Genomic DNA, 27,131 nt, shown 5'->3' on the forward strand with positions numbered 1-27,131 from the left:
TTTCTGTAGCATATCTATCTGTACCATATCTATCTATAGCATATCTATCTGTATCATATCTATCTATAGCATATCTATCTGTACCATATCTTTCTGTATCATGTTTCTGTAGCATATCTATCTGTACCATATCTATCTATAGCATATCTATCTGTACCATATCTTTCTGTATCATGTTTCTGTACCATATCTATCTGTATCATATCTATCTATAGCATATCTATCTGTACCATATCTTTCTGTATCATGTTTCTGTAGCATATCTATCTGTACCATATCTATCTATAGCATATCTATCTGTACCATATCTATCTGTACCATATCTATCTATAGCATATCTATCTGTACCATATCTATCTGTACCATATCTATCTATAGCATATCTATCTGTACCATATCTTTCTGTATCATATCTATCTGTAGCATATCTATCTGTAGCATATCTATCTATAGCATATCTATCTATAGCTTATCTATCTGTATCATATCAATCTGTATCTATCTGTACGTGTCCATGTGGCTCAGTCCCAGCAGCTGATGAAGAGGAGCTGAAGGACGGTCGGTACAAACAGAAGAAGAGACAGTGAAGTGTGTTTTTCCCTCAGTTGGTTGTTTTATTATAAAAGTTGAAGTTTCTACTCTGACAGTGAACAAGGAACCAAAAAAACTCCAATAAACCTCCAGTAAGAAAATAAAAAACAACATGATGATGATGATGATGATGAAGGGCAGGAAGAGGAGTCAGGGGTTTCCATGGTAACACACACAGGGGTGATGGTGGGCATGGGGAGGGGGGATGGTGCAGGGGTAACCATGGTAACAGTGACGGTGGGGGGGGGGGGGGGTTATTCTACTATCCTCTGGTGTCGGACAGTTTAACATCTGATGACCTCCAACACACACACACACACACACACACACACACACACACGTTACTGAAAGGAAACACACACACTGAACTCGCACCACTCACACACTCACAGTTTGTGACACACACACACACACACACACACACACACACACACACACACACACACACACACACACACGCGTCCTGGGTGTGAGTGTGTTTCGGAGCGTCCTGTCTGTCTGTCAGGTTGATCAGGTGAAACCTCATTAATCACATGATGAAGATTAATAACTTCCTGCTGTCCGGCGGCGCTCTCCGGACGCCTCAGATTAACGTATCCGGCGACGCGCTGAATGCCGCGACGGCGCCGGAGGAGCTGCTACACCTGCACGTCGTGTTCAGGCGAGTCCAGATGGTCTTCCTTCAGACCGCCGCTGGTTTCACGCTGCCGTCTACTGAACCCTCAAACTGCTGGCTGTCACGTCGTCAGCGCCCCGCCCCCTCGCCTCGCCCCGCCCCCCTCTACGCTGTAAGAAGTGTTGTTGTATCCTGAGCTCGTCTACAAACTGTAACTTTATATCCGTCGCATCGTCTGTGTTGTTGTTTGAGCTGCTCTGTTATTGGCTGTTCCTTGCAGAAATGCATCATGGGAGCGATCAGCTGATGTGAATCTAATCAGTTAAACATTAAGAACCTTAATCAGTGATTCTGTGATCACGTTAATTAAAACTAATTAGAAGAATCTCTGCCGTCACCTCGACTCTCCTGCATCAAACGTCCAGACGCCAGATGTGCATCAACCGTGATGTTCGGTGCGACTGACGTCTCGCCGACAGAGATTTGCACGGTAAACAAAAACAAACAAACAAACAAACATCTTATTTGCTTGTAATTCTCAGTTCCAACAATTTACTGCAATAAAAACATCAAAACTGTTATTAAGAAAAGCTACAAACCAACATGACACCCCGATAATCACAGCTGTCATTTATCTGACGTACTGGTGTGTACTGGTGTGTGTGTATATGATGTACTGGTGTGTACTGGTGTGTACTGGTGTGTGTATATATGATGTACTGGTGTGTACTGGTGTGTGTGTATATGATGTACTGGTGTGTACTGGTGTGTACTGGTGTGTGTATATATGATGTACTGGTGTGTACTGGTGTGTGTGTATATGTGACGTACTGGTGTGTACTGGTGTGTGTATATATGATGTACTGGTATGTACTGGTGTGTACTGGTGTGTACTGGTGTGTGTGTATATGTGACGTACTGGTGTGTACTGGTGTGTACTGGTGTGTGTGTATATATGATGTACTGGTGTGTACTGGTGTGTGTGTATATGTGACGTACTGGTGTGTACTGGTGTGTGTATATGATGTACTGGTGTGTACTGGTGTGTGTGTATATGATGTACTGGTGTGTACTGGTGTGTGTGTGTGTGTATATATGTGACGTACTGGTGTGTGTGTATATATGATGTACTGGTGTGTACTGGTGTGTGTGTGTATATATGATGTACTGGTGTGTACTGGTGTGTGTGTATATATGATGTACTGGTGTGTACTGGATTTAAACTGGGCTGAAACCAGCAGCTGCCTGGAGGAAGGAAAGTCTCATCTGAGCACCTAAAACTCTTCCCAACACGTCAGATATGAAACTCTGTTGAACTACAGTCGACCTGATAACCATGGTAACACAACGTAGCTGCTTCTGATTGGCTGGCAGCTGATCTCACCTCCACCTGTCTGTCTGTCTGTCGTCTTCTTCTTCTCTCCCTAAAATCAGCCGCAGACGTCTGCCTGTCTGAAGGAGACCATGTTCAGCCGACGCGTCGTCATGGAAACGTCACAGCTCAGATTTCTGTTGTTTTAAACTCAGTTTGCTGTGAAGCTCCGCCCCCTCTCCTGTCAGCCAATGAGCAGCTAGCAGAGCCTGACCTTCACTTTAAAATGTTTAAAACCTGTCTGACCTTTGACCTCCTGCTTCCTCTGAAACACACACACACACACACACCTGTCTCTCTCTCTCTCCGTCTGTCTCACACACTCTCAGTCTCTCTCTCTCTCTCTCATCCAGCTGCAGCTCGTGGTCTCTACTCGTCATCGTCCTCCTCGTCATCTTCGTCCTCTCCCTCGTCATCGTCCTCCTCGTCGCCTCCCTGAGCTGAAGAGCCGGGGTTCCTGGCATACGTGCCGCCGCCGCGGTACGCCACCATGTCCTGAGCCGCAGACAGAAACACTTTTATTATTAAATCATCATCATCATCATCATCATCATCATCCAACATCACAGCCAAATCTGTGTTCATCACTGAGTGGATGAGGAGCTCAGAAGTGCAGCATAGCAATGCTAATGCTAACCGTTTCATGTAAGTGAATGGAAGATGCTAGAACGATTAGCGTCATAGATCACAGTTAAATAAACAGACGGTGGTTAATTATTATTTAAACTTTCTAACCAGGTAGATAGTCGTCTGATAGATTCACTGGTTTATTACATATCAGCAAAACGTTTCAATGAATAAATAATAAAACGGTGCTTGAGCTGAAAGCCAGCTGTCAATCAGACGTGACGTGGACACGCCCACACAGTCCTGAGATGGTTCGAGTTGAAGTTCACTAATAGTGATAAATGTTTATTAATGTTTATTAATGTTTATTAATGTTTGTGTGGATCCTTAACGAGACACTTTGTCATAAATAACATAAAGACTTTAAACATAAACACAGAACATCTGTTCAGTCTGACTGCTCTTCATCTGTCTGTCTACTGTCCCCTCTCTCCTCCTCTTCCTCCTTCATCTGTCTACTGTCCCCTCTCTCCTCCTCTTCCTCCTCCATCTGTCTACTGTCCCCTCTCTCCTCCTCTTCCTCCTTCATCTGTCTACTGTCCCCTCTCCTCCTCCTCTTCCTCCTCCATCTGTCTACTGTCCCCTCTCTCCTCCTCTTCCTCCTCCATCTGTCTACTGTCCCCTCTCTCCTCCTCTTCCTCCTCCATCTGTCTACTGTCCCCTCTCTCCTCCTCTTCCTCCTCCATCTGTCTACTGTCCCCTCTCTCCTCCTCTTCCTCCTGTCTGTCTCTCTGCGTCCTGTCTATCTCTCTGTCTGTCTCTCTTCCTCCTGTCTGTCTGTCTGTCTGTCTGTCTCTCTGCCTCCTGTCTGTCTCTCTTCCTCCTGTCTGTCTCTCTGCCTCCTGTCTCTCTGTCTGTGGTGGTCGTCCTCACCCGGTCGTATTTCTCTCGTAGCTTCTGGGCCTTCTCTTCGTACGGTAGTTTCTCAGACTGGGACAGTTTGCTCCACATCTCTCCCAGTTTCTTGGCACAGTCTCCTATAGACAGACCCGGGTACTGCTGCTTGACGCTGGGACGGTACTCGCTGCAGAACACGAAGAAGGCAGACCTGCAGAGACACACATATTCAACACGGTGATGTTGAACCCAGAGGCTGAAACATGTTAACATGAAATCAACTCTGAAAGTCTGAAAGTCGTCACGACGTAAAGAATCCATTATTTTATTCATCTAAAACTGCTTTATGTCTGAAAGCAGGAACGCTGCCTGTGAACTTTGACCCCTGTGTGTTTGGACCAATCGTGGCGTTAACTGACGAAGACGAACGACGACAAACACAACGTCATAACGAGCAGAACCAGAGTTTCTGCTGCCAGATGATGATGATACACTTTATATGTTTGAACCTGATGAAGGATGTTCAGTCATCAGAGAAACAAGCTGAGCGAACATTTAGCAGCAGCTCCGCACCTCCTGATTTCCAACAGGAAACTGGTTTATTCAGTGTTTTTACTGGTTTTACTCAGTGGTTCTGTTTGTTGTGAAGAGGAGGAGACTGAAGGAATCTGAACCAGGAGAAACTGACTGCAGTGACGGCAGAAATAACTCCCATGATGCCTCACTACCTCATGACGATGTCATCAAACTGTCTTTGGTTGTTTGATTGACCTTTAAAGGCAGAAATTACATTCTGTGGGTTTAATAAAGGTTATAAATGGAACGTAGAGCTGAAATATAGTTGTTTCTGTGATCTGCAGGAAGTCATTACATACAGAACAATCATTATTTTACTTTGATTGTCATTTTTAAAGAGACATAAAACATCAGAAACTGGATCATATGTTATATTTTGGCCTCAGTTAGGGATGCACGATATTATCAGCATGTCATTGGTATCAGCTGATAAAACCCCAAAAATCTTCTTGGTTTATAACGGCGGTTGGTAACCAGAGTATCAGGTGCATTAGCGCCACCTTCTGCTCAGGATGAGGACCAGAGATTAAATCCTGCACATTAATCCTGTCTGTGTAATAAACTCAATGAAAACTCTGCTGCTGCTCCCACTTGGCAGGTTCATTACAATGTTAATGCTGAACTCCAGTTTTCCTCAGTTCTTCCTTCATATATTGTCTTTATTGATCACAGTATAATCTATGCTGCATGCATGATAGTCTCCTCAGCCAGCTGGAAATAAATATGTGTATATATCAGCATCAGCCACAATGAGTTGGAAACATCGACATATCGGCAAAAAATCCAATATCTTGCATCCCCAGCCTCAATAATAATAATAATAATAATAATAATAATAATAATAATAATAATTGAACGGGCCCTCGTGCCTCTGTGCACGTCGGGCCGCGGTGCAGTTGAAGGTCTTCTGTGACGGGCATGTAGATGTGTTCAGACCCGGCTGTGTTCACTTTGTCCACTGTTTTACCTGCTGCTGGAGCTGCTTTACTGAAATTTCATAGGACGCGCTATTCATCCAGTTTACATCACTGATGGAATATTGTCATGTAGACGTGTTCAGACCGGGACTCTTATCAAACATGTAAAGTTTGGTGCAGACTGGAGCATTTACAATAAAGTTACAGCAACTTCCTCTGTCATGGTGAAACATCAAATCTCAACGGTGTGAGGATGAGAGTTTCCTGCAGGGTGAGACATGTCTGTCTCGTTCACACCTGTCTGTCTCACTCACACCTGTCTGTCTCGCTCACACCTGTCTGTCTCGCTCACACCTGTCTGTCTCGCTCACACCTGTCTGTCTCACTCACACCTGTCTGTCTCGCTCACACCTGTCTGTCTCGTTCACACCTGTCTGTCTCGCTCACACCTGTCTGTCTCACTCACACCTGTCTGTCTCGTTCACACCTGTCTGTCTCACTCACACCTGTCTGTCTCACTCACACCTGTCTGTCTCGCTCACACCTGTCTGTCTCGCTCACACCTGTCTGTCTCGTTCACACCTGTCTGTCTCGCTCACACCTGTCTGTCTCGCTCACACCTGTCTGTCTCGCTCACACCTGTCTGTCTCGTTCACACCTGTCTGTCTCGCTCACACCTGTCTGTCTCGCTCACACCTGTCTGTCTCGTTCACACCTGTCTGTCTCACTCACACCTGTCTGTCTCGCTCACACCTGTCTGTCTCGTTCACACCTGTCTGTCTCGCTCACACCTGTCTGTCTCGCTCACACCTGTCTGTCTCACTCACACCTGTCTGTCTCACTCACACCTGTCTGTCTCGTTCACACCTGTCTGTCTCACTCACACCTGTCTGTCTCGCTCACACCTGTCTGTCTCGCTCACACCTGTCTGTCTCGTTCACACCTGTCTGTCTCGCTCACACCTGTCTGTCTCACTCACACCTGTCTGTCTCGCTCACACCTGTCTGTCTCGCTCACACCTGTCTGTCTCGCTCACACCTGTCTGTCTCGTTCACACCTGTCTGTCTCGCTCACACCTGTCTGTCTCACTCACACCTGTCTGTCTCGCTCACACCTGTAGCATCAAAACCCTGTTTTGGGTCCATTCACTTCAATTTCAATTTGTAAACAAAACTCTTGATGAGTTTGTGTGTAAAACAAATTAATTTCCTAATTTTCATCAAGTCTAGTTTTAGAAAAGTAAAGACTTTTAACCCACATGACCTGGTCAACATGTGATTGACATGTGACCTGTCAGGTGTGTAGAGACAATAAGTAACTGATACTCATATATGTGAATGGAGAGTCTGAGTGAACCGGAGGAGGAGAAGAAGAAGAAGACACAGTGACATCATGTCTCTACTGGTGCAGGTGAGACCATTAAACACACACCAGTACCAGGACTGTGTTTTACTTACGGGGGTCTTTTGGGTGCGTTGGGATCTTTCCTCTTGCGGCCCCTCTTCCCGAAGCCTTTGGGGGGGACGTAGTCCCTCATCTCACGGTTGTAACGCACCTTGTCGGCCTTCGCCATGTCCTCGAAACACTTCTTATCACTGGGAGACAGAGCCTGCAGAGACACAGACACACTGACATCAGCACGACCTCTGACCTCTACTGACATCCACACGACCTCTGACCTCTACTGACATCAGCACAGACAGCATGACCTCTACTGACATCCACACGACCTCTGACCTCTACTGACATCAACACGACCTCTGACCTCTACTGACACCAACACGACCTCTGACCTCTACTGACATCAGCACGACCTCTGACCTCTACTGACATCAGCACGACCTCTGACCTCTACTGACATCAACATGACCTCTGACCTCTACTGACACCAACACGACCTCTGACCTCTACTGACATCAGCACGACCTCTGACCTCTACTGACATCAACATGACCTCTGACCTCTACTGACACCAACACGACCTCTGACCTCTACTGACATCAGCACGACCTCTGACCTCTACTGACATCAGCACAGACAGCACGACCTCTGACCTCTACTGACATCAGCACGACCTCTGACCTCTACCGACATCAGCACAGACAGCATGACCTCTACCGACATCAGCACGACCTCTGACCTCTACTGACATCCACACGACCTCTGACCTCTACTGACATCAACACGACCTCTGACCTCTACTGACATCAACATGACCTCTGACCTCAACATGACCTCTGACCTCTACTGACATCAGCACGACCTCTGACCTCTACCGACATCAGCACAGACAGCATGACCTCTACCGACATCAGCACGACCTCTGACCTCTACTGACATCCACACGACCTCTGACCTCTACTGACATCAACACGACCTCTGACCTCTACTGACATCAACATGACCTCTGACCTCAACACGACCTCTGACCTCTACTGACATCAACACGACCTCTGACCTCTACTGACATCAGCATGACCTCTGACCTCTACTGACATCAGCACAGACAGCATGACCTCTGACCTCTACTGACATCAGCACGACCTCTGACCTCTACTGACATCAACACGACCTCTGACCTCTACTGACATCAGCACGACCTCTGACCTCTACTGACATCAGCACGACCTCTGACCTCTACTGACATCAGCACAGACAGCACGACCTCTGACCTCTACTGACATCAGCACGACCTCTGACCTCTACTGACATCAGCACGACCTCTGACCTCTACTGACATCAACACGACCTCTGACCTCTACTGACATCAGCACGACCTCTGACCTCTACTGACATCAGCATGACCCCTGACCTCTACTGACATCAGCATGACCTCTGACCTCTACTGACATCAGCATGACCTCTGACCTCTACTGACACTACATGAGGAACAACTTCAACCTAAAACCAGAAACTGAAGCGCTGACACATCGAACCTCATCTATAATTATTGATAGCTGATCAGCTGTCATTGATCGATTTATAAAGATGGCTGCTGGTCGACTCAGGAGATCTTTATAATAGCAGACGATGAGCACTAGAGGTCAAAGGTCAGAGTCACACGTGACTGAAGCCACCATCAGGCGTCCTGCATTAATGATTGTTACATTACAGCTGATAGCTGATCAATAATCACTTCATTATCGCTCTAATCTCCTGAACAGCAGAGCTGCAGCCGTTAAACAGCCAGCGAACGTACAGAGATTTAAATGGACTGGTATCCATGGTAACAGACGTGTCAGAGATTTGAGGGCTGTAACTAAGTTATATTTACTTATTGATTATGGTTCAGATGATTAATAACCAGATTATTGATCCATCCGATCGATACAAAGCTAACTGACAACTCATGTTGAAGACGTCACATTTTAGAGGTCAAAGTGATGAATGAAGAAAACCTCCAGCTGCTGCTTCAACTCTGTAAACTGTTCTTCATCTTCTGCATGTGTGATGTCATCATCACCAGCGACGACGTCGACAACTCTTCATCACCTACAACCTCGACCTCTTACTTCATCCAGTCAGTCACATTTATATTTACAGTTATTATAGAACTTTTATTTGTCTTGTTTTGTTTGTTGTGAGCCACATTATCTGTTGTTGTTTAATAAATCAAGACAATAACGGAGTTTTAGCCTCGAAAAACCTGAAAATATTCTGTTAATAACGACAGAAAACAGATTAAATGTTACACCTGACAAACAAACGGAGGAGTATTTGTGATTCTTGATTGATTAAATAGATTAATTTCCTGTCAGTCGACTGATTCATTGAGACTCAGATGATTTTATTTTCACTGTTTCCTCCTGATGAACGCTGCAATAACATCCGATCAGCTGGAGGGAGATCTAGGATCAGCTGATATCAATAAATATCACAAGATGGATCAAGTTAATAACTTCAGAGTTCCTTTAAACTGTTGATTTCCTGTCGACTGTGAAGAACAGCTGATGACCAGCCGTCAACAGGCCAGTTTGCTGCCTGATGAAACACGACTGTAGTGTTTATGGTTTAGCTGCCGAACCACCGACATCTTTGTCTACTGACGGCATGTTGTTGTTGTTGTTTACTGACAGCGTCTCTTTGTTTACAGCTGTCGTTCTCTTCATGGACTCATGAATGTCTTAACGACAGAGGAAGCTGTTCAGTGATTGGCTCGCAGCTCGCTCCGTCAGCAGGTCCACATGGAACCTGCAGATTTTTTTAGTTTTCAGCGGTGATCCAGAATGAAAACCTGAGAAACTCAGCAGAATATTTTTAGACAATATTCATTAAAGATAAAGATTGTTTCTCAGCAACACAAAACACATTAAAACAACCTAAAATGACCTCAAACAGGCTGGAAGACATATGTAGTAGATTTTAGTAGAACCATTAAATTCAGATTTTATTTCATCACAAACAAAGTTTAGAACGTTTGTTGGAAAAGTCGACCAACATAAATGCAGGACTGAATAAACAACACTCCAACAATAAACAAACAAACATGAATAAATAACTGGTAAATAACCCCTGACCTAGAGGTGATCTGATTGGCCGACAAATATCCAACAACTGTTAAACGTCTGTTGAGGAAAATGACATTTAGACATTATTGTTGTGGTTTAATCAGCCAGACGACGCTCTGCTGCCATCTAGTGACCAGACGTATAAACTGCACCTGAACACTATGAACGTCCCAGTGATTCATTACTGACGGCAGCTTATTAATAATTATAATAATTATAATCAATGTTTCCTGTCCAGGAAGATCAATAAATATAAATGAATCAGATATAGTTATTTTCTCATGTATGTTACATATTTATATCAGTTATATAAACAAACATCATGTTAATATTCACACATTCAGTTTATTTCATTTAGAAAATGTTTATTAGAGTCACCGTGTTGTTTATTATGATCTTTTAACTGATATAAAACGTCTCTGAGAACCTGGAAACACCTCCATAAATAAACTAAATTATTATTATTAACAGTTTTATCTCCTTCTCTTCCTCTGTGGACGCCGCCGGTGGAGGCGGGTGGCGTCCAGTCTGCTGGAGGTTTCTTCCTGCTGATGGAGGAACGTCGGGTCTGTAGATTAAAGAGTTCAGACCTGATCTTCTGTTATGATTTGGTTCTGTATCAATAAGAACCGATATTGATCAGAACCACAGTGAGCAGCTGTTTTAAAGCCTCCAGCAGGAACCAATGAGCTCTGAGCTGAGACGGGGGGGGGGGGGACGTATTTAGAGACGCACACAGTGTTGGTTTGTTGAGTGTAATCAGGAAACACAGAATAACTTCAGACTTCCTCTAAACTTTATAACAAACTGACACGTTACAGTGATGATGGTTCCTCACTGCTGCTGCCTCCAACCAATACATCCATTACTGATCACCTTCTACTGCAGGGTTATTGATTAGATCAGAAATCTATCTCTCTGTGAAGCACGTTGGTGAAACTCACTACCCGTCTGTCTCTCTCACCGTCTACCTGTCTGTCTCTCTAACGACCCGTCTGTCTCTCTACCTACCCGTCTGTCTCTCTACCTACCCGTCTGTCTCTCTAACGACCCGTCTGTCTCTCTAACGACCCGTCTGTCTCTCTACCTACCCGTCTGTCTCTCTACCTACCCGTCTGTCTCTCTAACGACCCGTCTGTCTCTCTAACGACCCGTCTGTCTCTCTAACGACCCGTCTGTCTCTCTACCTACCCGTCTGTCTCTCTAACGACCCGTCTGTCTCTCTCACTACCCGTCTGTCTCTCACCGTCTACCCGTCTGTCTGTCTCTCTCTCTACCCATCTGTCTCTCTAACGACCCGTCTGTCTCTCTCACTACCCGTCTGTCTCTCTCACTACCCGTCTGTCTCTCTCACTACCCGTCTGTCTCTCTAACGACCCGTCTGTCTCTCTACCTACCCGTCTGTCTCTCTAACGACCCGTCTCTCTCTCTCTAACGACCCGTCTGTCTCTCTACCTACCCGTCTGTCTCTCTAACGACCCGTCTGTCTCTCTAACGACCCGTCTGTCTCTCTACCTACCCGTCTGTCTCTCTAACGACCCGTCTGTCTCTCTACCTACCCGTCTGTCTCTCTAACGACCCGTCTGTCTCTCTCACTACCCGTCTGTCTCTCACCGTCTACCCGTCTGTCTGTCTCTCTCTCTACCCATCTGTCTCTCTAACGACCCGTCTGTCTCTCTCACTACCCGTCTGTCTCTCTCACTACCCGTCTGTCTCTCTAACGACCCGTCTGTCTCTCTCACTACCCGTCTGTCTCTCTCACTACCCGTCTGTCTCTCTCACTACCCGTCTGTCTCTCTAACGACCCGTCTGTCTCTCTACCTACCCGTCTGTCTCTCTAACGACCCGTCTGTCTCTCTCACTACCCGTCTGTCTCTCTAACTACCCGTCTGTCTCTCTAACTACCCGTCTGTCTCTCTACCTACCCGTCTGTCTCTCTACCTACCCGTCTGTCTCTCTAACTACCCGTCTGTCTCTCTACCTACCCGCCTGTCTCTCTCACTACCCGTCTGTCTCTCTAACTACCCGTCTGTCTCTCTAACGACCCGTCTGTCTCTCTACCTACCCGTCTGTCTCTCTAACGACCCGTCTCTCTCTCTCTAACGACCCGTCTGTCTCTCTACCTACCCGTCTGTCTCTCTAACGACCCGTCTGTCTCTCTCTGTCTTTTACCTTCCATCTCTCGGAGCATTTCTTGGAGAACTCGGCGAAGTTGACCGACTGCTCGGGGTTCTTCTTCCTGTGCTCCTCTCGACACGTCTGGACGAAGAAGGCGTACGCCGACGTCTTCCCCTTCGGCTTGTTGACGTCTTTACGCATCATACTGGCGGCCTGATGGACGGACGGAGGAAGGAAACACAAAGAGAGAAGAAGAGATGAAGAGGTAAGGTACAGGTTTAGTTCTGGTGGAACTGGTTCATCAGTTAATTTGTGACTGTGAGAATAATGAGACTTTATTTCAGTGTAAAACAACAAAACACATTCAGTGATCAATCGTTTACACAGAAAGCAGGTAAAAGGACATTTCAGAGCTGCAACTAACAATCATTCGACGTCTTCAAATGTCGTTTTGTCCAACAAAATCCAAAGATAGTAATTTAATTACAAAACAGAGAAGAGCAGAAAACCTGAGATGAGAGAAAATATTACATTAAAGATCAATGCTGCAACTATTGATTCATTATTTTACTAAATGGCCGAAATAACAATCACCTCCAGGACACGGTGACATCTCACACACACACACACACACACACACACACACACACACACACACACACACAACAAAGAGAAGCAGCAAATCCTCATAATTAATGATCTGGAGGACGGGATGAGACCTTCACCTGTCATTATGTTTCACATTTTAGTAAAAACACAGGATGAGCTGGTACAGATATAATGGATTAATAGATCATTGATAAACCAATAGTTATGATAATTGCAGCTCATTATGTTCAATATCTTTGAACTTGACACCACCCACTAAACAGAGGAATCAAAAGATCTATATATATATATATATATATTTTTTTTTTTTAATTTAATTAATTATTTCTCAAAGCATTATTTAATCTGTAATTGTTTAAAATCTGTGTGTTTGACAGATAACTGAGCAGAAACATTAAATACATGTGGGAGGAATGACCCTTTAACCTATGTGTCTCATTTTGTAGATAATCTAAATTTAACCTTGTAAAAATGTTTAATTGTGGTTAAATATAAATCATATATCATCATAAAGCAGGTTAACTTCATCTGTGTTACATTACAAAGTCGCCCGTTAATTACCAGTTAAATGGCCAAATAATAACGGCCCACCAGCAGCCAAACTGGGAGATTGTGAATAACAAAGAAAACTGAGAGGGGATCCATTTTCTCAGACGGGGAGCCAGGAGGCCCGCCGACCCGAGCTGGAGCCTCCTTCGGTCGGATCCTGTGCTGGGACATCCCGCCGGAGCCCGGTTCCTCCTCTCCGCCTGTGACTGGAGGTCTATGAGCCGTAGAGAGGAACATAAACCGGAGCTAGCCGCGTTTTCTATGGAGATGTATTGACTGCTGCAGTTAGCCTAGCCGTGCTAACAGCTAGCTCCGACAGAACAATGGGCCACCATTTGCTTCCCGCCCTCTGCGGAGCTAGCCGCCCCATCCCCCTCCACTAGCGGCCGGCTAACGGGCTAGCAGGCGGAGAAAATCAGCCTTTTACACCGCGGACATGTTAGAAACCACAATATAAGACTTTCTGTTCATGTGTGGCTTTTATCTTTAACCGCAGCGCCGCTCTTTCACCAAACAGGCGCGCTTGCAATGGAAATAAGGAGTCAGTACGACACTACGCATTTTCAACGCAGGGCCCCGGTTATGCTCCGGAGAGGTCAGCGTTGTATGGACGGGACGAGGCTATTTCCTGGCATTCATGCTCCAAAATGGGCGTTTCGTGTTTACAACAACACGTCTCTATCAGTCCCCCGAGTACACACACAGACGGGCACCGACATGCGATCGGACCCCCAAACAGCCATATCCTGACCATTAAAGCGGCCATTTTATTTCTTTTTCCAGCCTCATCCCGGATTTTTTATCACAAGATCCTGCACGTCAGAAAAAAAGACAACCGGCAAATCAGAGCCAGCTCAGTGTCCGGTAAATGAAAGATGTAACCGGGGAAGAGGCGCGGTACTCACTCGTCAGGAGGGCCGGGACAGGCTGGAGCAGACTGGACCGGGTCCGTTTTTCGGGTTCGGGATTCTTGTTGATGTTTGGTGGCGAAGCAGCGACTGGAGCCGTTGGTTCACTTTCAAACTGGGTCGAGCTCGAGTCCGGCCCCGCCCCTCAGCAACGCCCCCGTTGGTCATCTCTATTCAGAGGGCGGGAACGCGGCCGGCCAACCTGGGCGGAGCGCCTCTGAATACTCGCCTGTGATTGGTTCACGGCACCGCAAGTCAAAGCCTCGTTGCACACGGCTCCGCCTGCCTAGCAACGCCATCAGGGCGGGAATTCTACTGCTACAACAGGGCGGAGCTAGTTTTTTATTCTCTCGTTTGATTGGTCAGAAGGGGTGGCTGTCAAATAACGGGCCAATCCGTGAGGAGATGGGGGAGGGGCGACCGAGAGCAGCAGCACAAGGGATGAAGACGGAGCCCGTTTAATACATATTCTGGTTGTATTTTTGTGAGTTTATAGTGGGATTAAACTGCATTACGTTTGAAGATGATGCTGGGGAAGCATATAGTTCATTTAATCCGAGGAAAATAAAATATGCTTTCATTAACACCACATTCAACCGAAATATTGTATGTTTTTGGGTCATTTTGTATGTCAGCAGCTATGGTTCCTTCAGCTCCAGGTTTGTGTCTCTGCTGTAAGGTATCAGCATCAGTTTAAACCCACACTGGTTCACGAAAATATTTACATTATCCATCAGGATGAAAAAATATTACATCTGCTGCAAGAAAAAAATAGATTTTCAACCAGTTTCTCAACTGTTTCCCAATACAAATGGCCTCGGGAAATGACAATAAAATCCTTGTTTATTTAACAAGAAAATCATAAACACTCTATTGTGTATGAATATTTACAATAGATAGATTATTAATCCCAAAGGAAAATAAAAGTGTTTCTGAAGACGCTTCTGTGTAACAAACCATCTGATGCATCAGATTATGATAAATAATCATAACTATAATACACTATTTACTGAATAATAACTGATCATAAAACCTCATTAATATGTAATAACTAAATTACTGTGATTGGTTCATGTTGCACACATTGAGCAAAAAGATAAATCACTTCAGAGCCACCAAGTTTCTGTTTGGATGAAGAAACAGAGTTTAAGAGAAGAATATAATTTAATCCAGACAGACAGAATAAGGTTTTAGAGATGCAACAATATGATCATTTTCACATCAACCATCTGAGCTCGCATCTCAAAACTGACTCAGTTATTATTTAGTATGAGCACTTTGTTTTATAGCTAATATTTCATTGTTTATATATATTAGAAATGTGCTTCCATATCAGTGTTAGTCACAAACATCCTGAACATCGTGAGGAGGTGATGTCACACTGCCTCTTCTGTTTGAACTGGATCTGTTGTTAATTAAAGAAACATTTCATCTGATTAATTAACTCTGATTATTATTTCACAGATAAAATATGTTTATCTCCTGCTTCAAAGAACAATAAATGAACCAGCAGGTCCAAAAAAACCAGTCTGTTTACAGGTCAGAGTGTAAATAAATAAATATACAAATAAATACATATGAGGAGCTGTCATAATGATATTAATGTCAATCGTTCCTTTTGTTTGTACATCAGAACATTTTGGAAAGATGTTTCTCAATTTATTATTTTTTGCAATTAAAGTTTTTTTTAGTAACTTTTTCAATATATACAAAACATAATAAAACAAGAGCATTTATTACAAATATCAATGAAAAATAAGTAACAGAACAAACAAGAAAACAAAAAACCAGAAATCAAAACTAAATAAATCTGTCAAACAGGATTAACTACAAGTACAGTAAGAAAAAACAAAGCACCATGTATCTATAAAGTATAAAATAAAATAGTAGGAATATTTAGCTGTTAGAATCCTTCATTTATCAGAAACTTATCAGTCTTGTGATTGGAGACTCATTATTGATCATATGTTCTGTTTTTTCCATCATTGTATGTTGTCACTGTATAAAGTTCATATATTCAGCAGCAGTCAGTCCAGAGAGGTAAGAATCATGTTTCTCTGTTATTATTATTATTATTATTATTATTATTATTATTATTATTAGCTGATTATTTATTTGTTTCTAACTTGTTTCTGTCTTTATCTTGCTCTCGTGTCACTGTGATGCCTCACGTTTTAAAAAATAAAGTTTTATAATAATGTTTAAACATTTATTCCAACTGGTTTGGTGAATAATAACAAAACACGTTTCTTATCTTTATCCTGATTTAACCATCTTTAACTATGTCTAACTCGGGTTAATTCTTCACTGTTTGGCCTCTATTCTGCAGAAAAACTCACTAACAGCTTTGTGCTCACTGCGCATGCGCTGCAGCCTGGTTTGAGCCTCTCCGGACACCGTCGCTCAGCAGGAAGCGTGAAGGCGTTTTGCGGGAGCGGTTTGTTTAAAGCCTGGACTCGTTTTAATCTTCTGTAAGTGATAAAAGGTGAACTATAAGTGATAAAAGGTGAACTATAAGTGATAAAAGGTGAATCCTGCGGACATGGAGCCCCTGCAGCTGCTGTTGCAGCAGTTCAAACCCGGAAGTGAAGCGGTGAGTGAAGATGTGTGTTTGTGCAGCTCAGAGAAGAGTTAAAGATGTTCAGGCTGTGAGCGGTGACAGAAACATGACAGCAGGAGAATAAACTCTGTTTCCTGCTCTCAATGACTCTCATCTGACCCACAGAACGATAAACACTGACACAGATACAGCGACACGAACGCAAACAGACATGATGTCGTCTGGTGACAACAAGTTAGACTAGTAACAAGTTAAATTATAATTAAATGTCTGAAGTTTCTCTGTTTACAGGTCAGTTTAGTTTTTATCCTCCAACAGCTCGTTATTCCGCTAAATGTGGATTATTAGTCGAGATTACAGATAGAGATACATGTCTGATGTTGTTACTGAGTGTTTATACTGAGTTATGTTTAATATAATATTTAATCTAATAAACTGTAACAGGAGTCCATCTGGTTGAAGGACATCTTCATCTTCATCAGAGAACAGGTGTGTCCTGAGCTCTCTGGACCCGCCCCCTCTGGCTCCGCCCCTCCCGCTGCTGACACGTCACTGACAGGTCAGTCATCCAATCAGCTTCCAGAGTGTTGAAACTTATTAAAGGTTCCCTCAGGTTAAAACTGTGACTCAGTGTTTATTCATTTAGTTTACATATCAATAATTATTATTGATTGATCTGTCTGAGCTTCTGCTGATCGATCAGAAACGTGTGAACGTTTAGATATAAAACATTTAACAGAGTTGAAGGTGACGTCTTCAGTTTACTGATAGAAAACAACGAAAAGCAGAAAATCAAACACATTAAAGACACCAGAGGACCAGTGTTTGATACATGAACAGCTGCAAATGTATTCATTTTTATTATTATTATTGTTATTGTTATTATTATTATTGTTATTGTCACTGACTCACAACACACCAGACGCTGCATCCTGTATTTATAATGATAATTACTTATATCTATAGAGGTCTATGGAGGTCTATGGAGGTCTATGGAGGTCTATGGGGGTCTATGGAGGTCTATGGAGGTCTATGGAGGTCTATGGAGGTCTATGGAGGTCTATGGAGGTCTATGGGGGTCTATGGAGGTCTATGGGGGTCTATGGAGGTCTATGGAGGTCTATGGGGTCTATGGAGGTCTATGGGGGTCTATGGAGGTCTATGGAGGTCTATGGGGGTCTATGGAGGTCTATGGGGGTCTATGGAGGTCTATGGGGGTCTATGGAGGTCTATGGAGGTCTATGGAGGTCTAGGGGGTCTATGGAGGTCTATGGGGGTCTATGGAGGTCTATGGAGGTCTAGGGGGTCTATGGGGGGTCTATGGAGGTCTATGGGGGTCTATGGAGGTCTATGGGGGTCTATGGAGGTCTATGGGGTCTATGGAGGTCTATGGGGGTCTATGGAGGTCTATGGAGGTCTATGGAGGTCTAGGGGGTCTATGGAGGTCTATGGGGGTCTATGGAGGTCTATGGGGGTCTATGGAGGTCTAGGGGGTCTATGGAGGTCTATGGGGGTCTATGGAGGTCTATGGGGGTCTATGGAGGTCTATGGAGGTCTATGGAGGTCTATAGAGGTCTATGGGGGTCTATGGAGGTCTATGGAGGTCTATGGAGATCTAGGGGTCTATGGGGGTCTATGGAGGTCTATGGGGGTCTATGGGGGTCTGTGGGGATTGACTCGCTATTGGAGCCTCAAGTGGCCACTATAGGAACTGCAGTTTTCAGACTTGGAGGTTCCTGCTTGTTCTCAATGTGTTTAATGAGTCAGTCTGTCCTCAAACAGCAAACAGCCGTCGTCTGCTGGGTCATCACATGTACTAACACTATCACATGTCCATCTCAGCTCTCAGACGCCTCTGGGATGTTGTTGTTGTTGTTCTTCTTCTTCTTCTTCTGCTGTTTTACTGCTGTATTCCACATCCATCAGCGTCTGATTAAACTCATAATAACATCGTTCATGTTATTCAGTCACATTAACGTCTCACATCAAGGAGGAAATGAAACGAATGAAACCAGGAAGCGTCGCCGTGTTTCTTCAAACCACATCAAACTTTTCATGGATCTCGTTATTGATAAGCCTCCAGTTATTGATCCTTGGTGGATGCAGTGAATTAAAGGAGTCATCAGTTGTTTATTTTCACCAGCTGACATTTAATCAACATCTGTTTTTATAAAGACAAACATCTGTCATCAAACCTTCAGAGGCGGATTTACATCCTGCAGCTGTTGTTCTAATGATCAATAATATGATCAATACCAGTTCCATTTATCCTAAATCCATTTTATTCATCAACCAGACAGTCAGCTGGATGTTTGTCTCATGTGACTGTAAAGTTTTACTGATTATCGACTCAATTAATCGATTAATAATATTAATGATCAGTATTGAAACATATTGTTGGTTGCAGCCGTAGATCAATGATTCATTGATTTGTGTTTCTGATTCTTTATCAGAACTGAAACTAATGAAGCTTATTGACAGATAATTGATCACATTAAAGGAAACAGCTGATGGGTAATAGATCAGGTTATTGATCAGGTATGGGTGCAGATGTTTCAGGTGGAGGCGTGGCGTCTCAGCTGAGCGTGTGTGTGGTGAAGAAGATTCAGGAGCACCTGTCCGTCACACACAGTTTACCTGTCAGCTACAGGTACGACTCACCTGTCACCTGATCATATTTGTAGTTCTTTGGTGTTTTTGTAGTTTTATTTCTCTCCTGCTTTGACCTTTGACCTTCGCAGGCCGGTGTGCGTCTCTGAGCTGCTCTCCCGGCAGCACCTGGCCTGCGTCAGTAACCTGTCCTGGAGCACCAATCAGCAGCGAGCGTGGGCGAAGGAGGCGGAGCTTTCTCTGTCGGGTCACCGCGCTCTGCCACGGGTCAACCTGCTGCTGATTGGCTGTCTGAGAGAGGGGCGGGGCGGAGAGTGGCGGCTGACGGACGCCAGCGGCAGCGTCAGATGTGAGGTAACACCGATCAGATCAATCATATTGATCAGAGAGAGCAGGATATTGATCCTGGAGGAGTCATGTGACAGAAGACAAATATTGTTTATATTGATTGACCTGTCTCTCTCTCTGCAGAGTCTGTCTCCCTCTCCTCTCTGGCTCAACCAGCCCGTCTTCCTCCCTCACTGGAACTACATCCCCCACAATGCCCCGGGGCAGGAGGAGGCCGGAGGCTGCGTGGAGCTGATTGGCTCTCCCGTCCTGCTGTTTCCTGGTCCTGGGCAGGGATTGGCTGCTGGTCCTGGAGAAGGGGCGGGGCTTAGCGGAGTGGTCGGAGTCAGAGAGGCTGCTGCTTTACTACACAACAGGTGAGTCATGTGACCTCCGACCTGTCTGTCTCACCTGTCTGTCTGTCTCTCAGGGCTCGTGGTCAGCGGCTGTCTGTCTGTACCTGTCTGTCTCTCACCTGTCTGTCTGTCTCTCACCTGTCTGTCTCTCACCTGTCTGTCTCTCAGGGCTCGTGGACGGCGGCTGTCTGTCTATGGTCAGGTGGGGTCGGTTTGTCCTCTGCTGGTCGTTGCAGGAACGACGTTCTTCTGCTTCACACTGACGGACGAATCACAGACTCTACCTGTGCTGGTCAAGGTACACCTGTCTGTCTCTCTACCTGTCTGTCTCTACTTGTCTGTCTCTCTACCTGTCTGTCTCTACCTGTCTGTCTCTCTACCTGTCTGTCTCTACCTGTCTGTCTCTCTACCTGTCTGTCTCTCCACCTGTCTGTCTCTACCTGTCTGTCTCTCTACCTGTCTGTCTCTCTACCTGTCTGTCTCTACCTGTCTGTCTCTACCCGTCTGTCTCTATCTGTCTGTCTCTACCTGTCTGTCCCTACCTGTCTGTCTCTACCTGTCTGTCTCTACCTGTCTGTCCCTACCTGTCTGTCTCTACCTGTCTGTCTCTACCTGTCTGTCTCTACCCATGCTGGTTAAGATACACCTGTCTGTCCCTACCTGTCTGTCTCTACTTTTCTCTCTCTACCTGTCTGTCTCTACTTTTCTCTCTCTACCTGTCTGTCTCTCCACCTGTCTGTGTCTTACCTGACCTGTCTCTCTACCTGTCTGTCTCTCTATCTGTCTGTCTCTCTCTACCTGTCTGTCTCTCTACCTGTCTGTCTCTCTACCTGTCTGTCTCTCTCTACCTGTCTGTCTCTCTACCTGTCTGTCTCTCTCTACCTGTCTGTCTCTCTACCTGTCTGTCTCTCTATCTGTCTGTCTCTCTCTACCTGTCTGTCTCTCTCTACCTGTCTGTCTCTACCTGTCTGTCTCTTACCTGACCTGTCTGTCTCTCTACCTGTCTGTGTGCAGGACAGCAGCAGGTTGTGGTGGTCTCGGTGTGTGCGTGTCGGTCAGCGTGTGTGTGTGACGGCTCTGCGTGTGTGTGTCCTGCGAGGCTGGAGAGGAAACAACATCCTGTGTGTGAGCGACCGCTCTGAGATACACGCACACACACAGGAGCGCACACACACACCTGCAGACACGCCCCCACCTGTGATGATGTCACACACTGATGAGAAGGAGGAGGCGGAGCCAGAGAGAGACACCGTCCAATCAGCTGTCAGGATGAAAGAGTCCAGAGTCATCAGTTACCAGGTAAGACAGAGAAACGGCGCTCTGATTGGCTGTCAGAATGTTACCTGTGTTGTAAGCCCCGCCCCTCTCCTCTGATAGGGCACTGTGACTGAGGTGGTGAGCGAGGGGGCGGGGCTGTACGTGATTGACAGGACGGTGGGTCTGTGCCTGGCCTATCAGCCGATGCTGAGCAGGAAGCTGAGAGCAGGAGACGCTGTGGAGGTGAGACGGTCTCTGCTTTTCATTCATTCATTTATTCAATCATTTATTCATTCATTCATTCATTCATTCATCCATTTATTCACTCATCCATCCATTCATTTATTCATCCATTCATTTATTTATTCATCCATCCATCCATCCAGTCATTCATTCATTCATTCATCCATCCATCCATCCATCCATCCATCCATTCATTTATGTATCCATCCATCCATCCATCCATCCATTCATCCAGTCATTCATTCATTCATTTATTCATTTATTTATTCATCCATCCATTATGAAACATTAACGGTCAATATGTAGAAATGATTTAGTAACAGTGTAAAGTATTATTAATGGTACATTAACTTTAAGTTTAAACTTTAAGCTGTTACTTATAGATCACTGACTGCTGCATATCTGACAGTCGAGGTGATGCTAACATCAGCTCAGAAATACCCACAATCCACTGCTGCACCTGATGTGTCTGTGAACTGGTTTTATAGTTTATCATGTTGGATTCTGATTCTGATCATTAATTAAACACAGTCAGTTTAATATAAACCTCGATCGCCAACCAGCTGCTCAGAAATCATCTGTTTCTACATAATCTGATGAATCGCAGCTCGTTTACTCCGTCACTGGACGACTGTCATTATCTGCTTCAATGATCCATTGATTGATCAGTGTATAAAATGCTGATCATTATTCCCTGAAGCCCAAGTGAACATATTCAATGGATTTGTCTTGTTGAGTTTACTATCATGGAAAATTGAAAATAAATAAATATTCACATGTGAGAAGCTGCTGCCAGAGAAAATTTGACCTTTTTCATTAAAAAGTGATTTAAATGTTTACTGTACTAACATGTACACATATGTATACATGTAGTTAACAGGGTTTTATAATGTACATATCTTTTGGTTCCATTTAACAAACATCAGATATGAGCAGCAGTTTATTCTTAATATTCCTGATTTATCATAAGTTTAATTACAGTGAATCTTCATCAGCGTGTCTGAGTAACCAATCATCATCCTCACTACAGACGCCTCTGTTCCCTCTAACTCTGTGTTCACCAGTCAAGTTGTTAATAAAGTTTTATTGATTGTCTCCCTGCAGCTCCATCATGTGCACTTCCTGTACCGGCCCTGTCCTGACTTTCCTCCCAGCATGCTTTGCACCTGTCTGCGCTCCACCCTGAGGGTCACCGCCTTCAGCAGGGTGGGGGGGTCTCCGCCCGACTCCAGCTGCCCCGGAGACGGAGCGTTACCACGGTTACTGCTGGAGAAGAACATGGGCGTGTCCGAGTACCTGTGGAGCTGCCACCTGAGCTCCCAGCTCACACACAGGTGAGGACAGCGTGTGACATGCGTTACCTGAACTCAAGACACCTGAAGTCAGTGATTCTGCAGCCAGATCTCCTCAGGCTGGTCGTTCCGAAGCCGAGAGGCCCTGATGGCAAAAGCTCGGTCACCTTTAGATTTATGTCTTGACTTCGGACCAGCTGGAAGGGCCCCACCTGAGGGAGGGCCCCACCTGAGGGAGGGCCCCACCTGAGGGAGGACAGCAGACACCCACCTGAGGAAGGAAGGGCCCCACCTGAGGGAGGGTCCCACCTGAGGGAGGACCCCATGTGAGGATCTAAGGCTGCGCCCAGGCTCATATGGGATCATCATTTGTTTTACGTAGCTTGGAGCCAGACGTGCTTCAACAGTGATCAGTAAAATCTTAAAATCAATCCTAAACCGAACAGGGAGCCAACGGAGAGAAGAAAGGATTGGGATGATGTGATGTCATCTGTATAAACCAGTAAGAAGCCGTAAGGCGAGTAAATGGAAGGAAGGTCTACTGGTGGTGGCCTAATGTCAGCGTATATCATAAATTATCATCTAAAAATATGCCTACTATGTACGTCTGTACATTGGTATGAAACCTTTTAATACACACGTCATCTCCATGTACCTTGCCGGGTTACCATCAGTCTTGGCAGCATTTATACAGTTTGTTTTCATGTGGACTCTGTGGTTCTGCTGTAATATGGGATGAGTTCAGATTCAGGCTATTTGATATATGTTTTATAAATTATTTCACTCACCCACAACCCAGAAATGTTTTTAATGCAGCAAGTTAATTGTTAAATGTAAATGAGCCCAATACGGTGTGTTTCATGTGTGTGTAGTCTGCATACATAAATGTATTGGTTATATTGGTTTTGTTTTTATTTTTGGAAAGACAATAGAAGCATGTAACATGTGGACAGTGACAGGAAGTCACACTGGCGACGGTGCACAAATTGTCATTTCTCACATAAATGTCACATGACTTCTGTAGGTAATCATGGCTCCATCTACTCACCATAGACTCACCTTCACTCCTGTCTGTCAGTCTCCTCCCCAGTGTCGTGAAGCAGCAGTGTGTGTGTGTGTTGTCATGGAAACTGATGGAGCGTGTGTGGAGGCGAGGACGGCAGGGACGACGGGACATCTACTCTGAGATGCTAGACGAGCCTCACAACTGTCCTCTGACACAGGTAAACACACACCTTTCAGTCTGTCTCTACAGTACAGCGTTGACTCTGCAGTGTCTCTACAGTACAGTGTTGATCCTGCAGTGTCTCTGTGTGTCTCTACAGTACAGTGTTGACTGTGCAGTGTCTCTACAGTACAGTGTTGACTCTGCAGTGTCTCTACAGTACAGCATTGACCCTGCAGTGTCTCTGTGTGTCTCTACAGTACAGTGTTGATCCTGCAGTGACTCTGTGTGTCTCTACAGTACAGTGTTGACCCTGCAGTGTCTCCGTGTGTCTCTACAGTACAGTGTTGACCCTGCAGTGTCTGTGTCTCTACAGTACAGTGTTGACCCTGCAGTGTCTCTGTGTGTCTCTACAGTACAGTGTTGACCCTGCAGTGTCTCTGTGTGTCTCTACAGTACAGTGTTGACCCTGCAGTGTCTGTGTCTCTCTACAGTACAGCGTTGACTCTGCAGTGTCTCTGCAGTACAGTGTTGACCCTGCAGTATCTCTGTGTGTCTCTACAGTACAGCACTGACCCTGCAGTGTCTGTGTGTCTTTACAGTACAGCGCTGACTCTGCAGTGTCTCCGTGTGTCTCTACAGTACAGTGTTGACTCTGTGTGTCTCTACAGTACAGTGTTGACCCTGCAGTGTCCCTGTGTGTCTCTGCAGTACAGTGTTGACTCTGCAGTGTCTCTGTGTGTCTCTGCAGTACAGTGTTGACCCTGCAGTGTCTCTGTGTGTCTCTACAGTACAGTGTTGACCCTGCAGTGTCTCTGTGTGTCTCTACAGTACAGCATTGACTCTGCAGTGTCTCTGTGTGTCTGTGCAGTACAGTTTTGACCCTGCAGTATCTCTGTGTGTCTCTACAGTACAGCACTGACCCTGCAGTGTCTGTGTGTCTTTACAGTACAGCGCTGACTCTGCAGTGTCTCCGTGTGTCTCTACAGTACAGCGTTGACTCTGTGTGTCTCTACAGTACAGTGTTGACTCTGCAGTGTCTCTGTGTGTCTCTACAGTACAGTGTTGACCCTGCAGTGTCTCTGTGTGTCTCTGCAGTACAGTGTTGACTCTGCAGTGTCTCTGTGTGTCTCTGCAGTACAGTGTTGACCCTGCAGTGTCTCTGTGTGTCTCTACAGTACAGTGTTGACCCTGCAGTGTCTCTGTGTGTCTCTACAGTACAGTGTTGACTCTGCAGTGTCTCTGTGTGTCTCTACAGTACAGTGTTGACCCTGCAGTGTCTCTGTGTGTCTCTACAGTACAGTGTTGATCCTGCAGTGTCTGTGTGTCTCTACAGTACAGTGTTGACTCTGCAGTGTCTCTACAGTACAGTGTTGACTCTGTGTGTCTCTACAGTACAGTGTTGACCCTGCAGTGTCTCTGTGTGTCTCTACAGTACAGTGTTGACCCTGCAGTGTCTCTGTGTGTCTCTGCAGTACAGTGTTGACTCTGCAGTGTCTCTGTGTGTCTCTGCAGTACAGTGTTGACCCTGCAGTGTCTCTGTGTGTCTCTACAGTACAGTGTTGACCCTGCAGTGTCTCTGTGTGTCTCTACAGTACAGTGTTGACTCTGCAGTGTCTCTGTGTGTCTCTACAGTACAGTGTTGACCCTGCAGTGTCTCTGTGTGTCTCTACAGTACAGTGTTGATCCTGCAGTGTCTGTGTGTCTCTACAGTACAGTGTTGACTCTGCAGTGTCTCTACAGTACAGTGTTGACTCTGTGTGTCTCTACAGTACAGTGTTGACCCTGCAGTGTCTCTGTGTGTCTCTACAGTACAGTGTTGACCCTGCAGTGTCTCTGTGTGTCTCTGCAGTACAGTGTTGACTCTGCAGTGTCTCTGTGTGTCTGTGCAGTACAGTTTTGACCCTGCAGTGTCTCTGTGTGTCTCTACAGTACAGTGCTGACCCTGCAGTGCATCAGTACATCAGTGTATCAGAGCTCACCGAGTCTCTGCAGTCAGAATGTTGGTCTTCAGTGTCTCTGAGGTCTCTGCTGCCTCCTGGTGGATCCAGTCTGACCAGTTCTCAGATTAACTCAGTTCTGGCCTGGTCCTGCAGGACTCTGAACTCTGACCCCCAGCATGGAGAGGCACTCAGGTACACTTTGACCTCTGACCTCAGGATAGTGTCTACAACCCCTGAACTGCTCAATAAGACTGTGTTGTGTGCAGACGGCGCCCCCTGCTGCTGGTCGGCGTGTTGGAGCTTCCATCGCAGACGTCTGAACACACATTACAGCTGAGAGACAGCACAGCAGCTGTGGCCTGTGTCGTCACGGAAACGAGCGAGGAAGAGGAGGGAGGTCAGAGGGCAGCCTTCAACACCGCCTGGATAGGTACAACACACACAGACACGCAGAGGTCAAAGGTCACTTCATAGCTGTAAGACTGCAGATTAAACAAGTGTGTGTGTTACAGGTTGTCTGGTGTGTGTGCAGCACTTCACCATGGTAACAGAGAGATTCCTCCAGTCAGATTTCCCCTCCTTCCAACACCTGGACCAGGACAAGTTCATCACACATAAACACTGCAGGTACACCTTTCTGTACTAGTGAGGACGCTGACTGAAGGTCCTGTGTGGAGTTTCCTTGTAAACAAAGAAAAGTTCTGTTAACATACAAAGTACATTTTCAATAAACTCTCAGAGCGACTTAATCTCAGTGGACTCAGTAACAGCAGATTTTACAGCTAGTGTAGAAAACTCTGGTTCAGAGTGTTTGAACGTGTTTCCCGCCTAGTACAGTCACTGAAACTGTAGATCTGAGAATAAACTTTCTAAGATCGTGTTAATGGCTGCAGAATAGTTGGTAAACCCCAAAAGTCCCTGATTCAACTCTTCATGGAACGAAGAAGATGAAGATGAAGAAGGTCAGGAGTCTCCCGGCAGAGAGCTGCCGTCCTCTGTTCAGCCGCTTTGAGTCTTTGAGCTCCGGGAGGCGCTGTAGAGCGACTCTGAACACTAAACATGTAGTTAAGAAGTCCGTCATCCCAAAGTGCCGTCAGTGTTCTGAACTCTGCAGACATGAACTGATTTAATGTGTCTGTGTTTGTTTTAC

The 27,131-nt window shown here is 45.4% G+C and overlaps 2 protein-coding genes and 2 long non-coding RNA genes across 6 annotated transcripts in view; 2 read left to right on the top strand and 2 right to left on the bottom strand.

Annotated features, from left to right (window-relative positions):
- Positions 1-348: 348 nt before the first annotated feature.
- On the top strand, positions 349-7,293 carry LOC122973783. The gene is made up of 2 exons (XR_006400129.1): positions 349-931; positions 7,154-7,293. It is a non-coding gene; the product is annotated as an uncharacterized LOC122973783 (long non-coding RNA).
- On the bottom strand, positions 2,618-14,365 carry hmgb2b (high mobility group box 2b). 2 transcript variants are annotated; one of them, XM_044341517.1, is made up of 5 exons: positions 14,226-14,365; positions 12,217-12,375; positions 6,994-7,145; positions 4,080-4,254; positions 2,618-3,074 (listed from the first exon to the last, which is right to left on the bottom strand). In XM_044341517.1, exons 2-5 carry the CDS (start codon positions 12,364-12,366, stop codon positions 2,949-2,951), a joined length of 603 nt encoding a protein of 200 aa, XP_044197452.1. In that variant the 5' UTR covers positions 12,367-12,375; positions 14,226-14,365; the 3' UTR covers positions 2,618-2,948. The 2 variants fall into 2 exon arrangements, with proteins under 2 accessions (XP_044197452.1, XP_044197454.1); XM_044341519.1 differs by lacking the exons at positions 12,217-12,375; positions 14,226-14,365 and adding an exon at positions 7,246-7,272 and having other exon boundaries at positions 6,994-7,187.
- LOC122973785 lies at positions 7,473-7,749 on the bottom strand. Its single transcript, XR_006400132.1, has 3 exons — positions 7,726-7,749; positions 7,591-7,648; positions 7,473-7,497 (listed from the first exon to the last, which is right to left on the bottom strand). It is a non-coding gene; the product is annotated as an uncharacterized LOC122973785 (long non-coding RNA).
- Positions 14,366-15,987: 1,622 nt separating the features above from the next.
- The window catches only part of ctc1 (CTS telomere maintenance complex component 1), a 33,242-nt gene continuing 22,098 nt past the window's right edge, over positions 15,988-27,131 (top strand). Inside the window, exons 1-14 of one of the 2 annotated variants that reach the window (XM_044341514.1) lie at positions 15,988-16,268; positions 16,558-16,821; positions 17,233-17,347; positions 19,339-19,438; positions 19,530-19,752; positions 19,870-20,102; positions 20,250-20,379; positions 21,096-21,380; positions 21,459-21,581; positions 22,686-22,915; positions 23,952-24,096; positions 25,971-26,173; positions 26,248-26,411; positions 26,494-26,608. In XM_044341514.1, coding sequence (XP_044197449.1) covers positions 16,771-16,821; positions 17,233-17,347; positions 19,339-19,438; positions 19,530-19,752; positions 19,870-20,102; positions 20,250-20,379; positions 21,096-21,380; positions 21,459-21,581; positions 22,686-22,915; positions 23,952-24,096; positions 25,971-26,173; positions 26,248-26,411; positions 26,494-26,608 — 2,117 coding nt within the window. In that variant the 5' untranslated portion in view covers positions 15,988-16,268; positions 16,558-16,770. Of the gene's footprint in view, positions 16,269-16,468; positions 16,822-17,232; positions 17,348-19,338; positions 19,439-19,529; positions 19,753-19,869; positions 20,103-20,249; positions 20,380-21,095; positions 21,381-21,458; positions 21,582-22,685; positions 22,916-23,951; positions 24,097-25,970; positions 26,174-26,247; positions 26,412-26,493; positions 26,609-27,131 lie in introns of those variants that run through there. The other variant, XM_044341515.1, reaches the window with a different exon arrangement.

This window comes from Thunnus albacares, chromosome 22 (genome assembly GCF_914725855.1).
Source record: "Thunnus albacares chromosome 22, fThuAlb1.1, whole genome shotgun sequence".
Lineage (NCBI taxonomy): Eukaryota > Metazoa > Chordata > Actinopteri > Scombriformes > Scombridae > Thunnus > Thunnus albacares.

Bases quoted from the DNA above. Each gene is read 5' to 3' on its own strand.
- hmgb2b (XM_044341517.1), bottom strand. From the start codon at position 12,366: ATGATGCGTAAAGACGTCAACAAGCCGAAGGGGAAGACGTCGGCGTAC. The intron at 7,146-12,216 runs GTAAAAGACAGA...GTGTCTCTGCAG, and splicing joins AATGCTCCGAGAGATGGAAG to GCTCTGTCTCCCAGTGATAA. The intron at 4,255-6,993 runs GTAAGTAAAACA...GTGTCTCTGCAG, and splicing joins AACGCACCCAAAAGACCCCC to GTCTGCCTTCTTCGTGTTCT.